Source organism: Hesperophylax consimilis, chromosome 16 (assembly GCF_061612785.1).
Source record: "Hesperophylax consimilis isolate HC1 chromosome 16, BYU_Hcon_1.0, whole genome shotgun sequence".
Lineage (NCBI taxonomy): Eukaryota > Metazoa > Arthropoda > Insecta > Trichoptera > Limnephilidae > Hesperophylax > Hesperophylax consimilis.
In genome coordinates, this window is record NC_142851.1 from 32,779,812 (window position 1) to 32,794,951 (window position 15,140).

Genomic DNA, 15,140 nt, shown 5'->3' on the forward strand with positions numbered 1-15,140 from the left:
CCGCATTGGTCTGCCTGCTTCAGTAAAATTTTATTTTATCGAGAGTGACCGAAAAATTGGTTTTAGATACTCAATTATTCTAATGAACTTACCAATTTTGGCAGCAACTCCACAATATTACTGGTATGTTTTGGATATACATAATGTATTTATTAAGTATAAAATATTTTGACAGTACATAGTAACAATTGTAAAAATATGCATATAGTAACAAACTTTGTAAAATCTTTAATAAAATATAAACAGTATTTTATAACATCAACTCTAAAGGTGCTAACCATTGTAAGATTCTTTAGGTCCCGAAAACTGCGATGAACTGGTAGGAATGCGGAATATTTGGATAGAATACTAGATGGCAAGACAGTGGTAAAGGTTTTCAAGCAGGGGGGTATAACTCCGAGAAAAAAGTGGGTCAGAAAAAAAGACACGGTAATCTCTATGGGTGACTTGTGACGTATATTTTCCACAAACCAATACGAACTTCATGCATGTTTATAGGCCGCTGTCATTGGCCGATTTTAGGCTAGCCAATGGGTTGGCTCCGAATGAGAATTATATTGTCTATGGTTACTCCTTTTTTATAGTTTCTATCCTAGTCGATGGTGAGTATGTGTAGTAGTGACGTATATTTTTCAGTTACAGACTTTTATCTATGGCAAACATTAGGACCCATGGGCTCAGTACTAAAAACCCGAAGATATTGATCTAGTGAGTGGTTCATTTATGTTTTCAAGGTTGGAAGTGACCAGAGGCAGACCAAGGCAGAGGTGAACTACTGCGTAGAAGAGGTTTGGAGCAGGGCAGGAACTGGAGACGAATGGCTCGTGACCGCAGCCAGTGGAGAAAATTTGCGAAGAAAGTCAAATCCCACCTTGGGACGAACATATCGACTGCGTAAACAGTATGTAACTCCAAAAATTACTGTGTTCAAATGTAGAGAAGTCGCATTTCCATCGTTATTCCAGTTTCAAGTTATGAATTAAAAAATGTTTATGATTAATATGTACCCTGTAAATATACATATTTTTTTTATAAACTCTATCAAGCAACTTCAACGATGTCGCCCAATTTGACATTTCCTCCTTTACGGAGAGCAAGATGGATGCCCATTACTGGACAAGACTTGGCATTGAAGTTCTTCTTCTTTGGATCTCCGATTAGACGATACCTGGAAATTAAAGAAAAGCATCAATCTGCGGAAATTAAGCATATAAATAATAGAAGATAATTAAAGTTAACATATTGTATCTCCTGAAATTATAATAAAGAGAAAAATGATATGGGCAATGTTGGCAAACCTTCAAAAATTAGATTTAAGATGTTCTATATTATGGTATCTGTATCTGATGAAAATACAATATTTTGGCATGAACTTTCGTTTAGCATGAATATAAATAACTACAGTGAAACTCGCTTAAGAAGTTCTGACTTAAGAAGTTTTCAGTCTTAAGAAGTTTTATTTTTCAGTCCCTTGATATTCCGTACAAAAAACTGCAAAAAACATTTAGTTTTTCCCACATAAGATGTTTTAGCTAAAACTGTTTTGAAAGCTAGAGGCGAAATGTTCCTGATTAATGAAAGTCATAAAATTTTTCACTTTGTTATTCCCATTTAACCGGTTATGTGCCATAAGCGTGTTCACGCGCTCTCCATTGCCTTGTATGGCAGGCCGGCCATACAAGATTATTAAGATTATCGACTTTTCAGTGATCTATCCAAAAGCTTCACATGGCAGTCAATATGAGTGCAACATGCAGGGTTGTTACATTTTGGCGTTTTTTATTCGATCTTGTGTCAGTTATCACTTCTCCGTTGAAATATTACAATTTTATTGCCATTTTATTTACTTTTCGTGATTAATATGTTATAATTTATGATGCTTGTGAAAATAGGTAATTATTTTTAGTTTACAGAGTGTGTTTTCTGTTTATTGTTGATTTTTGAGTTTTTGTTTTACGAAAATTATTGTAATATTTCTTTGACCGGCAATGGAGAGTGGTGAAGAAAATACATCTGGTAATGACCAACTGGAGGAAGATTTCATGGATGAAGCTGGCCACACTATTGAATCGTATGACAGTGATATTGATTTCGAAGTTGGTGATGAAGAGCAATAGCAAGTTCTTGTATTTTTCTGTGATAAGTTATGACAACCCTGACATTTTGTGAAAATATAAGTTTTTTTTTTTACTGAATTATTTTCATTATCTTTATTATTATTTTTATATCAATGTAGGTTTAAAAGCTTTGGTTACCAAATTAAAAAAAATAATAAGTGATAATGATAATAATAAATAATTTAAGTGTTACGATCGGACGGGCGAACCTTTCGACGTGAACCAATTGAAAAAAACCCTCGGCCGCGGTGCCCCTCACCGCTGTCGCTTGCCTATATTGTTGTAAAAATATATAATAATAATAGTTCTTATAAGATTGCCTAATACTCTATATTAGTTGGAAGATCGAACAACCGCTGCGTCCAACCAGTGCGTTGAAAAAAGAGAGTTTTACATATAAATATATATAATAAATGCTCCAAGGTTGATAAAGATTTCGTCAAACCTCGTGCTCTCTGCTATTTTATTTTGCATTGCTATGTTTTCAATAGTTGAATTGTGCGTCACAATTATGTCATATTGTTGACACTCTTCACATATTTTTTCTGCAATGTCAAGTGTCTTGTGCACGACTATATGTGAAGTGGGAGATTTATTAATTTGAGATAAATAATTGATTACCTGAAGTTTGCTGATATAAATACATATTAATATATTTTTATACTTACGTGTTCAATGTAGTAATGGGTTCCTTATCTTCATTCTTTTCTCCAGTCTCAACATCAATTGTTGTCAGGATGCATCTTGAATAAATAAATTTAATTATTAAAATTTCAAATTCTAAAAATGATTACGAATATTTTAAAGAAGATGTTATTGTAGATTGTAACCATTATTGCTTGAAGCTGACAACCACTAAAATACATTGTTCCTATGAAAAATTAATTAATTGAGTCTCAAATTCCTATCTAGGAATGCGAAACTACGTACATTAATTATATACACTTCCGTTGTGACAAATATGATGCTTATACCTAACACATACAGTGGTCAAAATATGTGGGGGTTCACCAGAGTACAACATTAAGTCAGACAATAAATTTAATATTAGGTACAGAACTATTTATAAAAAAGCTCTATTCTCAGCTCATTTTGTTTAGCCTCCTTATTGAAATATGGCCACTCAACAACATGTATAATTATTACATAGCTCAAAATTCCCTAGTAACTTACAGTTAAGGCGATGCACTACGTTGTGTAATATTTTAAATTGAGCCGCTATCAATAACAACCCTTACGTAGATGGCGATAAGGTTTAAATTCCCGCTTAACACCATCCGCCTGTTTTGATTTATGCAAGAAAAAAACATGGCCAAAAAGTGCCTTTTATTTTATTTTGTTGATGTTCAGGCATAAATATTTAATTTTTTTCCGATCATTTTATCAATAACTTAATTTGTTACATTATACAATAAAATCATAACCGAAAATGGGTTCGTAAGTAGCAGATTTTGAACTTTAAAGCAGTTTTCATAGGCCTTATACATTATTTTTTTCTGGGCTTATAAAAAGACTTATCTAAAAAATACTCGATTATTTCAAAGGCCAAGATGTATTCTACTCGCAGTATTTAATTAAAGCATCTGAAACATTTCTAGGCACCAAATTTTCAAACCAAAAACACATGATTTTGCATTACTACGTATGGCATCGCCTTAAGATTTATTTATTATTAGTGACTTATAGCTAGCAATTAAGAACTGATACTTATAACTAGTGACTTATAGCTAGCAACTAAGTACTGATACTTATAACTAGTGACTCACAACTAAGATTTAAAACACACATATCACATTGTATTGAGCCATTTTTGTACATTAGATAAAATTTAGCATTGAAGATATCTCACCTGGTGCACTGTCGGACAGCCCTGAACACTACATCTCCGATCTTGACCCACTCCCAGTAGTCCTCCTCGTAGGGCTTCGGACCCTCGATGGTGAAGTTAGGACGGAACTGCTGCGCCGGGATGGGCTTGGTCAACCGTGAGTTAAGGTCATCCATCGAGCTGCCGTTGATCAGGTTATAGGAGGTTAAATCCGGGAAAGCACCCTGGAATAGAAAGGATAATGCGTGAGAATAAATTAACATGAATTCTCATAACTAAATGGGTTTCGCAGTGAAAGCCAACTAGAGATAGACCGAGGTTGAGGTGAACTGACTGCACAGAAGAAGATTGAGGAGTCAATAAATAAGTATCGGTGCAATTACAAGAAGCCAGTATCCACCTATATGCTGATTTAGACTTCACTGGGTGATAACCGGCGGCTGTCTAACATTCGAATGGAGAAATTCCCAAGATCGCCGACAAAGCAAACGAGCCCGTTTTTGCACAGAGTCAAGGGTTTTTTTCAGGTATTTAGGGGCTCCGGACCAGAGATGGCTGCCAAATTCGACAGTAGGGCGCACTTGCGATTTGTACAGGGTCAGCAGTTGTGTACTATTAAAGTATCTGCGGGCCCTGTACAGTACGCCCAGCTTCTGAGAGGCCAGCTTTACTCTGGCTTCGATGGAACCCCCGTACCTGAGCTGGTCACTTATAGTTACACCAAGCATATCAATGGAAGGCCTGTTCGGAAGATTGCTTCCGTTGAAGGAGACTAGATTATCATTTGGATCCCTTTTAGACGTAATCAGACAGGATTGGGTCTTTGAAACATTAAATTCAACGAGATTAAATGTAATTATGTTGATATTATTCCGTCAGTGAACAAGTACATCAACACGATCAAGGTCTGTCCACAACCATAGTCCGACTCCTACAAGATTAGCAGGATGGGAAGGTCTGAGGACTAGACTGCTGCGGTAACTAAAAACGCTATAAAACGCTAAAACGGTAACTATGTCGCCACCCGGTTAAGGTAGGGGCTGTAGAATGGGATTTATTAATGTGGATCGGATATACTTAAAACAGTTGTATTTCGATTATACTGTTTTTCTACATAAGGGCTCAATTAGTACTAATTAGTAGATAATGCTATTTACTTTAAAACCTAAAGTTGTTTGATTTTAAGCCCCCGATATATGAAGTTAAGGCTCTATCTGGATATCCATTGCATTACAGGAGCCGACACACAATTTTTTTTGTAGTTTTCTTACGAATCACGAAACAACTTAAATATGATGCAAAAGTGAACAAGTATATCAACATGATTAAGGTCTAGTGGTAATAGTACGTACTGATATATTTACTGTTGAAGTAAAAGAAAATTAAACTAATTCACATCATTTAAACAGTAATCTATAACAATCTTAGTTTCTAATGGTTCAATTTAATTAGTTTAATCATTTTTCTTCCTGTAGTGTAAAAAACCTCCTTTTTGAATTAAGACCAACATTTTATACAAACAATAAATTAGGAAAAATTTTAATGACTTCAAAGAATAAAGATGACAAACTTGTACATAGGGGCCGTTCAAGTATTATGTAAGCAGATTTATTACAATTTTTTACCCCCTCTTCCCCCTTGTCACCAAAAGTAAGCAAAGCTCTTACCCCCCCCCCCTCCCATGCTTACATAAAAATTGGTACCTATATGCATTTTTCTGTTAATGTATTCTGTTTTTTTATTGATTCATAAGCGAAAGAGGATCAACGGTAACACAAATATTAACTTGCTTTGATTTGCTTACAAATCGTCAATCGTACTGAAACGAAACAATAGATTGATGAAAGAAATTTTGACAAGTGAGTAGCGCGCGGTAATTCCCCCATTCGCTTCTAAGCGAGTACCTGAACGTATTAATTATTTGTGGGAATCCCCGAATATGTATTCGGTTTTCAAACATAGACAATGTGTGGGTTGCCAATGAATAAAAAAAAAATAAGTACTGCTGAGCAGTGCTGACGTAATCACTATCTCGACCCCCCCACCCCCCCATGTCATCAAAAATAAGCAAAGCAAAGACCCCCCTGCCCCCCTATGGTGCTTACATAATACTTGAACGGCCCCTTATCTGTAATTCGGGAATTTACAAATTAGATTGTAGTGATTGTTCAGCATTCTATATTGGTAAAACAACATGCAATGTCAACAATAGAATTAAACAATAATGGCTTTTCCGAATTCGCCAACCATTTATTGATAAAGATCATACCTTCAATCAAAACACCTGTGCTAATACTCTGCACAAAAACGGTCATGGCAACAGACTAAATATGTAAGTACTTGCATACTGCTGGCTAACTCCGTATGCAGGGACATTGGAGGGTCTAGTCATTCAAAGAAAATGTAGCTTCGTTAAATTAAAAATATCTGTTTTTGAGATGAAGAAATATAATGTTGTTTGATATTTTGCATATTAATGCCTATTTATTTAATTGGAGAAATATATATCATCAAGTAAATATTTCAAATCATTCAAACTTATTTCTACTATGCAATTTATATTTTTAAAGCTATACATTTTAATGCAATTGTATGAATATTCAACACACATTCTAACTGAATATGCATTCTTAATAATCTAAGGTTGGGTTGTTTTAGAGAATTTGAAAAAAGTTCATGTTTTAAAGTTAATTTTCAAGTTCTGTTATTATTTCAGTTCTATCAAGCAAGTAGCCTGTAATGATATAATAAAAGAACTTGAGTAGGACTTTCACAGAATCCGAAAATGAATTTTGAAATTTGATGAATTTTCTATGAAACAACCCATCCTGAATGTAAAATGTTAATTTCTTCCCAGTTCTTTGTAATGATGTAATAATGGTTCTAAATAAAGATAATAATTAGGCAATGATAATAGAAAATACTAACAGAATCAGATTTGTCAATAATCGCCTCCTTGGTCTTTTGCACTTTTTTATAATCCTGCGGACAGTGGACCAATCTCATTCCCTTTTCTTCACCAATAAGATAACTGGAACAAAAAAAACATCAACAAATTATTGACTGAGCGTAGTGAAATCCTATTTTAACTCAACCATTTTGCATTTCTTCTCTCTTTAAATATAAAAAAATGTGTTTGTATATTATGTTTTCTGTTTCAAGATGGTGGCTATTTTAATGGTTCAGTAAAGATTCTTTTTCAAATGTGAAATTGTCGTGTTTATTAAGGGCGGGTTGTTCCGGAGAATTTGAACAATTCATCAAATTTCATTGTTCATTTTCAAGTTCTGTGAAAGATTTTTTCAAGTTCTGTTTTTATTTCAGTTCTGTCAAGCAACTAGCCTATAATGATATAAAAACAGAACTTGAATAGGACTTTCACAGAACCCGAAAATGAACGTTGAAATTTGATGAATTGTTCAAATTCTCCGAAACAACCCGTCCTAAGGACGTTTTCGGGCTCTGTGAAAGTTTTATTGAAGTTCTGTTATTATATTATTATAGGCTAGTTGCTTGACAAAACTGAAATAAAAACAGAACTTGAAAACATCTTTCACAGAACTTTAAAATAAACTTTGAAATTTGATGAATTGTTCAAATTCTCCGAAACAACCCGTCCTTAGAATTTCTTATTTGAATTTTTTTAATATTATGGTATCTGCCTGACGAAAAAGTTTGAAAAAAGAATCATTGAGATAGTGATGATCATAAATAAAGTACTCACGTGTTGATTCTTTAGACAAATTATGGAATTCCTTATTTGAAATAAAAAATGTTACATAAATAATTATATAGTTTATAATTATGTAGGTAGGTATTTAAGTACCTACTTACAAGTCTTATAATTTCAGAGAAATTTTGGTTTTAATTTATTAAATAAGAGAAAATTAGAAACATACTTTTTTGAACACTAGGTCTACCGATCAGAACTACTAGTTATAACATCTGTACACATTTAAAACACTTTAAAAAAATTGTTTTATCAAACTTTATTCCTTTGGCAGTAGCCCAGTCCCTTTAATGAAGTCCACCAGGGTTGCCAGGGTTGTCACCCACCTGGTTCCAAAATATGACCACCCAGCGATTTTTTTTTTCAAAGAGAAAAACAAATATTGTCAGGAATTCCTCCTACTACATATCACCATATTAACCACTATAGCGATGGCTACCCAAATTTAGGTAGGTGATTTTTATTAATTAAAATTAAATATAAATTTAGTGATTTTTTTTTTTTATAAAATCTAAAAATATGGGAAACAAGCTGAAATCTAGGTGGATTCATTGACCGTAAACCGCAGTAAGCAGTTTATATGTTACCATATTAATATTTGAAGCTATGATATAAATTAAATCGAAACGCTTTGCACACTCGCGAAATAATATATTGTAAGCTAATAATACAGTAATCCTCACCGTGAAAACCATTTAGCAACTTCGTCCCCACAATCCTGGCAATCCATGGTCTGCCCCCAGATCCCAGCTTTGATTTGGGGATCCGAATCCTTGGTCAGGTCGATCTTCAGCAGCTCCATGTTGGGGGCCTCCAGAACCAGATGGTGTCCGTCCACCTTGGGCTTCACGAGCACCAGCTTGGGGTGCATCCTGGCTGTTGTGCAGCCTCCAACCTCAGTAACGACCATGAAAAATCTGATCAAAAATAAAGTAACCTATTTTTACTAAGGAACAGATTGTGCATTTAGGTAATATTATTTCTTCAGTGCACATTTGGGAGACGGGTTTGGATAACGCTGCCCCGGAAATCATTAATTGGATAATCAATACTTCAGCCATAGGTCATCCGTAGTGGTTCGCTATGTTTGGTGATTTAGCAGGGGTGCTCGGGTTTATTGGGTGAGGTGTATTAAGTGGCTAGTTTGGGGAGACCCTTTGACCTCTCCAACTGCTCTCTCGACCCATCAGCGGGAGGAATAGATTCATTCGTCCGTCACTCTTTGATACACTGATCCCTAGATTCCTACCTACCCCTCATACCTTTTCCTTCCCAGAACTTCCTCTCCTTTCTTTCCTTAAAAATACCCTCCACACAGCATCCCCAAATATGACATAGGCCTCCGGTGTGGGGCTAATGTAAAAAAAAAGTTATGTACACTATTTCATATTTTATAATGGTAATACCATGTAATATGACCGTGCTACAAATATGGTGATCTGGAAAGAATGCAAGACTGATGTAAGCATAATGGATAAGATTAAGAAGGGTACGCTTAGATGGTTTGGATATGTAGAGCAAATTAACGCAGAAGGAGTATAAGGAGAACATGTGACGCGACAGAGTGGTAAAATAATTGAACAAAACTATTTATTTTTTCATATTTAACAATTAAAAAATACTTTAAAGTATAATGTGCAATGTATTCCTAAAATATTTTGATTAGGTCCATCTATGAACACGAAGATCATAAATCGTGTTACGTTTAACCTTAATTGGTTCAACCAGTAATTTACCAGTCGTTTCTGGCCTACAAGTTATCATGAAGACAATATAAAAGTGCAAAGTAACATAAATAATAATAAAGATATATTTCAATATCTACCTATCTCGAAGCCAGTCAGATCGGAGACCAAGGTCAGTACATTCCATCTCGTTTAGTCTGATGACTCCGCAGGACTTTATGGGGAAACACATCAGGTCGGCGAGGGTTCCTACTTTGCGCCATTTCTCCGGGATCTTTTCCTTCCTTGAATATAATTTCCATGCAGCCAATAATGTTGCCGCGCTTAATACTCCTATCCCAACTGCGATATTGACAGGAGCTGACAAAGGAAGTGAGATAAATAAACATAATATCTAAAATGTAGGCGAATATTGTTTTTCCTTCGAGATAATATTTTCATCATTCATTCGGTTTTTTATGCATAGCACAACGGATAACATATTACTTTTATGCAATAATTATTAGCCTGAAACACCTATATAAATTGAAAAAAATATGTCGCCGACAGGAATTGAACCTGCAGCTTTCTGATTGCCAGTCAGGTGCTCTACCAATTTCAAGTTTTCAATTCCCATCGGCGGCATGTATCTTTTCTCGGAAGATTTCTTTCAATTTATATACGTGTTTCAGGCTAATAATTGTTGTTTAAAAATAGAATATTATTTTTTAAATTATCAGCAATTTATGTTAGGTAGGCACTTGCATATTCAGAAAAAATATTATTAAAATGATTATCAGTTATAAAGTCACTTTCAACCAAATAAGCAATCAGTGAGAACAAATGAAGTTCAAGGAAATCATAAAAAGTTGTACATATTGATTATTATAATCATTCAAACCACCTTGGTATTCTCAATCAAAATCAAAACCAGATAAACCACTACATGCCACTACAGTAGTTCGCAAATCTCTAAACTTTACTCAACATCGTTTCTATGGCATTCAGCCAATTTCATTCTATTCATAAATCATAATCCTCTAAATTAAGATGTTTTACATGTAAAAATATGCTCAAACCTTTAAATGAAGACATAATCAATAAGCTGCTTACTAGACCTTGGTTGATTAGAAACTCTCCAGTGTCCAATTGGTCCAATATCACATATGACGAAACAATTAATTTAAATTAACCGGTAACAGACAACAACACTACAGATATAAATACAATAGAGTGCTCAAAAACTCATGAATATTCATGGCTTCAAAGTTCCATACTAGATGGGCATGTAAGAAATAATAAATTTATCAAATGAATGTTTCACGTTAGTTTTTGCATCATTAATAATAAACAAGAGGTCACAAAAGTGTTATATTGTCCATTATAAAGTTTACTTTGGGGTCTTCCGATAAGATAAGAGGGATCAAAAGATTTATGAAAGCAAATGTTTGAATATGGTTATCTAAAACAAGACATTATTTTCTCAACAAGATAATTTTATTTTGTTTAAAATATGCAAGATATCTTCTAATTATATTACTGAATTTTGAATATAATAACAAGAAAAATAATTTTACATAATTTCTGCTAAAAAATTTTGCAAGATACGTTGGATGTGTGTAAGTACTTAATTTCAATGTTTTTTTTTTAGTCTGGCAATACCAACGGCGGTAAAATAGTGTCAAAATACAACTGTCAAAGAGCGTGTTTACGTTTTCATTGTTTGACTTTTACTTGTGATGCATAAATAAACCACTCATATGTGATCTAAATACACCAAGAACGAAGTTGGGTTTAAAGCCCAGTGTATTTATTATTTTAGTGAAAAATATCTCCGAAAATGTCGGAGAACGCTTATATTTTGGACAACGGCGCGTATATGGCGAAGGTTGGTTATTCCAACAACAAACCCAAGTTGGTACCGAATTGCATTATGAAAGCTAAATCTGAGCGCCGGCGTCCTTTTATCGGAGATCAAGTCGAAGAATGTCGAGACGCTTCCGGATTGTATTATATACTAGCATTTCAAAAAGGCTTTCTTTTGAATTGGGACACACAAAAGACAATTTGGGACTACATGTTCAGCAAAGACTGTTGCCCTGTCAATTTCAACGAGACCCCTCTTATAGTCACAGAACCTCTGTTCAATTTCGCTTCCATTCAAGAAGGAATGACTGAGATTTTCTTTGAAGAATATGAATGCCAGTCCCTATTACGGATCAACTCGACAGATTTATGCGACTATAATTATCGCAAAACGCACGGAAACCCCATGTGTTCTCTCGTCGTAGATGTAGGCTACAGTTTCACAAACATTGTGCCATACATTAAAGGTAAAAAGCACCGAGAAGGAATCCGCAGAATAGACGTTGGGGGAAAAGTTCTAACGAATCACTTGAAAGAAATTATTTCATACCGACAGTTGAATGTGATGGACGAGACTTATGTAATAAACCAAGTGAAAGAGGATACATGTTTCGTATCTCAGGATTTCATGAAAGACATGGAGATTGCAAAGCAGAAACCTGCAGAAAACTCAATTGTCCGCGAGTATGTCTTACCGGATTACACATCAATTCGTCGAGGTTATGTTAAAGATGTGAATTCTAAAGATGAATCTGAGCAGCAGACATTGCGGATGAATAACGAGCGGTTTTCTATTCCCGAGTTGTTGTTCTACCCGTCGGATGTAGGGATCCAGCAGATGGGCATCTCGGAGGCGGTGATGGAAGTGGTGCGGGCGTGCCCTGAGGAGACGCAGCCCCACCTACTGGCCAATATAATTGTGTGTGGGGGCTCCGCCACCTTCCCCGGCTTCAGGGATCGCCTGTTTAAGGATATCCGGTCCATGGCGCCTGATCATCTAGATGTTAAGGTAAAAATTTGTTATTATTTATTTATTTATGATAAAGTTGAATTAAATTTGAATAACACTTTGTTTCAACATTATTTTAAGAAACAACTATTTACATCTGGGGAGTAAAAAAGTAAAAAAGATGCATTAAAGTTCCATTTTTAGTATGAAGTGATGTTTGCTGAAAGATTCTGCTTCAATCTTAATATGCACAAATTATTTAAAGAACCTAATAATATGGGGTAAAGGATGTCTAGGTGTTGGCGGGGGATGCGTTTGCCCAACTATTCATATTTGGTGGGTTGAATTTGGAGAGACTGGTTGAGGGAGAACTTTTTACTTCTCCAACAGGACTTTCTCGGCCCATAGCCGTACACCAATTCAAACATCTGTCACTCTCGGACACACTTACCCCCAGATTCTTTCCCACCCCTCATACCTTTTCCTTCACAGATCTTCCTCTCCTTCCATTCCTTGACAAAAACCCCACACACAGCATCCCCAAAAATGACATAGGCCCTGAGGGATTTTTTCCTCAGGGCCTCCTGTGTGGAGCTAATGTAAAAAAAACTCATTTTATATTTATATGTTTTTTATGTCCTACGTTTTTCCGTCTCCCCTAACGTAAATAGTTGTTTGTAGAACTAATTAAGTTGAAACAAAGTTTTACATCAATAATATGGGCATATTCACCTGTAATCAGAGTAAAGAAACTTTACCCTCTTTATTTACAACCAACTGGGCTTTTACATAGCCATGCCAATTTTCATCTTATTACTGAGAAACAATAATACCAATGTTATTCATAAGAGAAATCACAATTCAGCATTAAAATCTACTATAAAATAGCGTAAATAGCGAGGTTTTAAACCAATCCATACTTACATTAAGTTTAATATAATTTAAGTTACATGATGTTTAGTTTCCAATATTATATTGGCTGTTAAAAATGGGATATTTCTTCTTTTTTCGATGTAAAACTCCTTGCTAATATAAAATGATATCGGCTACCTCTAATTATGTAGAAGGACATTAGTTAGTTTAGGTAAGGTTTCCTTACTCTACCTACTGATAAATATGCCCAAATTATTGAAATAATACTTCATTAAACTTAATAAGTACAAGAAACAACTATTTACATTGGATGAGTTGGAAAAATATGCACAAAAAAGGTTATCATCTCTGGTGTAATAAATGTAATGATATATTACCAGTTTCCTTTTGATAAAATATTCTTCCACACAAAAGACAAGAAGTTGAAGACGGGAAAGACTTGGTTCACATTTTTTAAATACATATAGTTGTAACCCTTACAAAAAGATTATAAAATTATAACTTATATAAAACTAGCTGACATAGATAGACATATACCATTACGGACTTTTCTGTAGCCCTTTTTAAGATATACAATTCTGTAGTACATTATTTTGATATATCTCATAAGGTTTAGCCAGCGTTAGCAATGTAAAGCACCGGAAAATGTATTGTTTTTCTACTTGATTACAAAACATTGACTTTTCTCTACTTTCTTTAAATAAAACATCCATGTATTATATATATAAAGATTTGTAAAGTTAATGTCATATATTTTACCATTATTTTACAAGTTTTCTAGCATGAAAGTGCGTTTTTTTCCGTATTCCTCATATTTGAATTCCTGTAACAATGCAGGTAACCCTTCCTGACGAGCCCATTTCGTATTCGTGGCGCGGTGGTGCGCTGCTGTCGCGCGATCCCGACTTCTACTCACTGTGCGTGACGCGTGAGGAATACGACGAGGAGGGCAAGGCACTGGCGTACGAGCGCTTCGACATCTAGCGGCGCCCGCGGAGGGAGGGGATGCGGCGCGTCCCACCCTCTGAATAGCCAGTGTTATTCTAGAAAGTTTTGGAATATTTAAATAGCCAGTGTTATTCTAGAAAGTTTGGAATAATCAAATAACAAGTGTTCTTCTGGAGAGTTTCGAATAATGAAATTGCCAACGTTATTCTAGAAGGTTTGAAATACATAATCGAATAGCCACTGTTATTTTATAATGTGTGGAATAATTATAATAAATTTGGAATATTTTATTATCCATGGATATATTGAAAAATCGAATACCCAGTGTTATTCTGGAACTATGGAATAATCGAATAGCTGTTGTAATTCTAGAGAGTTTGGAATATTCAAATAGCCAATGTTATTCTGAAAATTTTGCAATAATCGAATGGCCAGTGTTATTCTAGAAAGTTTGGATTTTTTAATAATTGAAGATAATTGGGACGTTGAAGGACTAAAAACTTAACAAACAAAAGTCTGAATATTTAAAATTTAACATTGTTTTTACTTCATTCTTATTCTTATTCATTCTCATTCCAGAGGCTTCTTAAGCCAGGTATTAATGCTTTCCTGGATAATAAGGAACTACAGTGAAAAATATTATGGCTTGGAAAAAAATTCATATAGAGTAACAAATTGATTCTGAATATCTAAGTTTTATTTTATATTATTATACATAGAATTTATAAATCACCTTTTAAAAACTAATAAGACACGTCGTTTGATTGGTGTGTTCGAACTGTTGATTGATCACAACCAGTCTACGTAAGTAATTCATCTAAGGCCTATAAAATCCACATCATGATTGCCAATTCGTGGAGAATTCCCCAAATTGTGTGGAATTTCTAACATTTTTCAAGAATTGGATTTTTTCTAGGATAACCTTTATGTGGGGAAAATGCGGGTATTCTGGGCATTTCTTCTTTATCCAACCATATTGAAAAATAATAATTACAATAATTGTGAAAACGCACTATATTTTCTTTTCGTTCACAGCAAATTTTCAAAAAAAAGTCTGTTTTTAAAGCTTGAACGAAAGAAAACAGCCGAAAATGACTCGAGAATTAATTTCAATAGAACTTCAAAGGAACTTTTGGGGAATTTGAAAATCTTTTCATCTCTTCTG

The 15,140-nt window shown here is 34.5% G+C and overlaps 2 protein-coding genes across 2 annotated transcripts; one reads left to right on the forward strand and one right to left on the reverse strand.

Moving 5' to 3' along the window:
• Positions 1–388: 388 nt before the first annotated feature.
• Positions 389–10,636, reverse strand: Marc (Mitochondrial amidoxime reducing component). Its single transcript, XM_089640750.1, has 7 exons — positions 10,419–10,636; positions 9,501–9,720; positions 8,359–8,592; positions 6,874–6,976; positions 3,967–4,169; positions 2,786–2,860; positions 389–1,168 (listed from the first exon to the last, which is right to left on the reverse strand). The coding sequence occupies exons 1-7, from the start codon at positions 10,432–10,434 to the stop codon at positions 1,042–1,044; spliced, it is 978 nt and encodes a 325-aa protein (XP_089496876.1). The 5' UTR covers positions 10,435–10,636; the 3' UTR covers positions 389–1,041.
• A 405-nt stretch (positions 10,637–11,041) lies between these two features.
• On the forward strand, positions 11,042–14,779 carry Arp6 (Actin-related protein 6). The gene is made up of 2 exons (XM_089641167.1): positions 11,042–12,214; positions 13,865–14,779. The coding sequence occupies exons 1-2, from the start codon at positions 11,180–11,182 to the stop codon at positions 14,009–14,011; spliced, it is 1,182 nt and encodes a 393-aa protein (XP_089497293.1). The 5' UTR covers positions 11,042–11,179; the 3' UTR covers positions 14,012–14,779.
• The last annotated feature ends 361 nt before the right edge of the window (positions 14,780–15,140 follow it).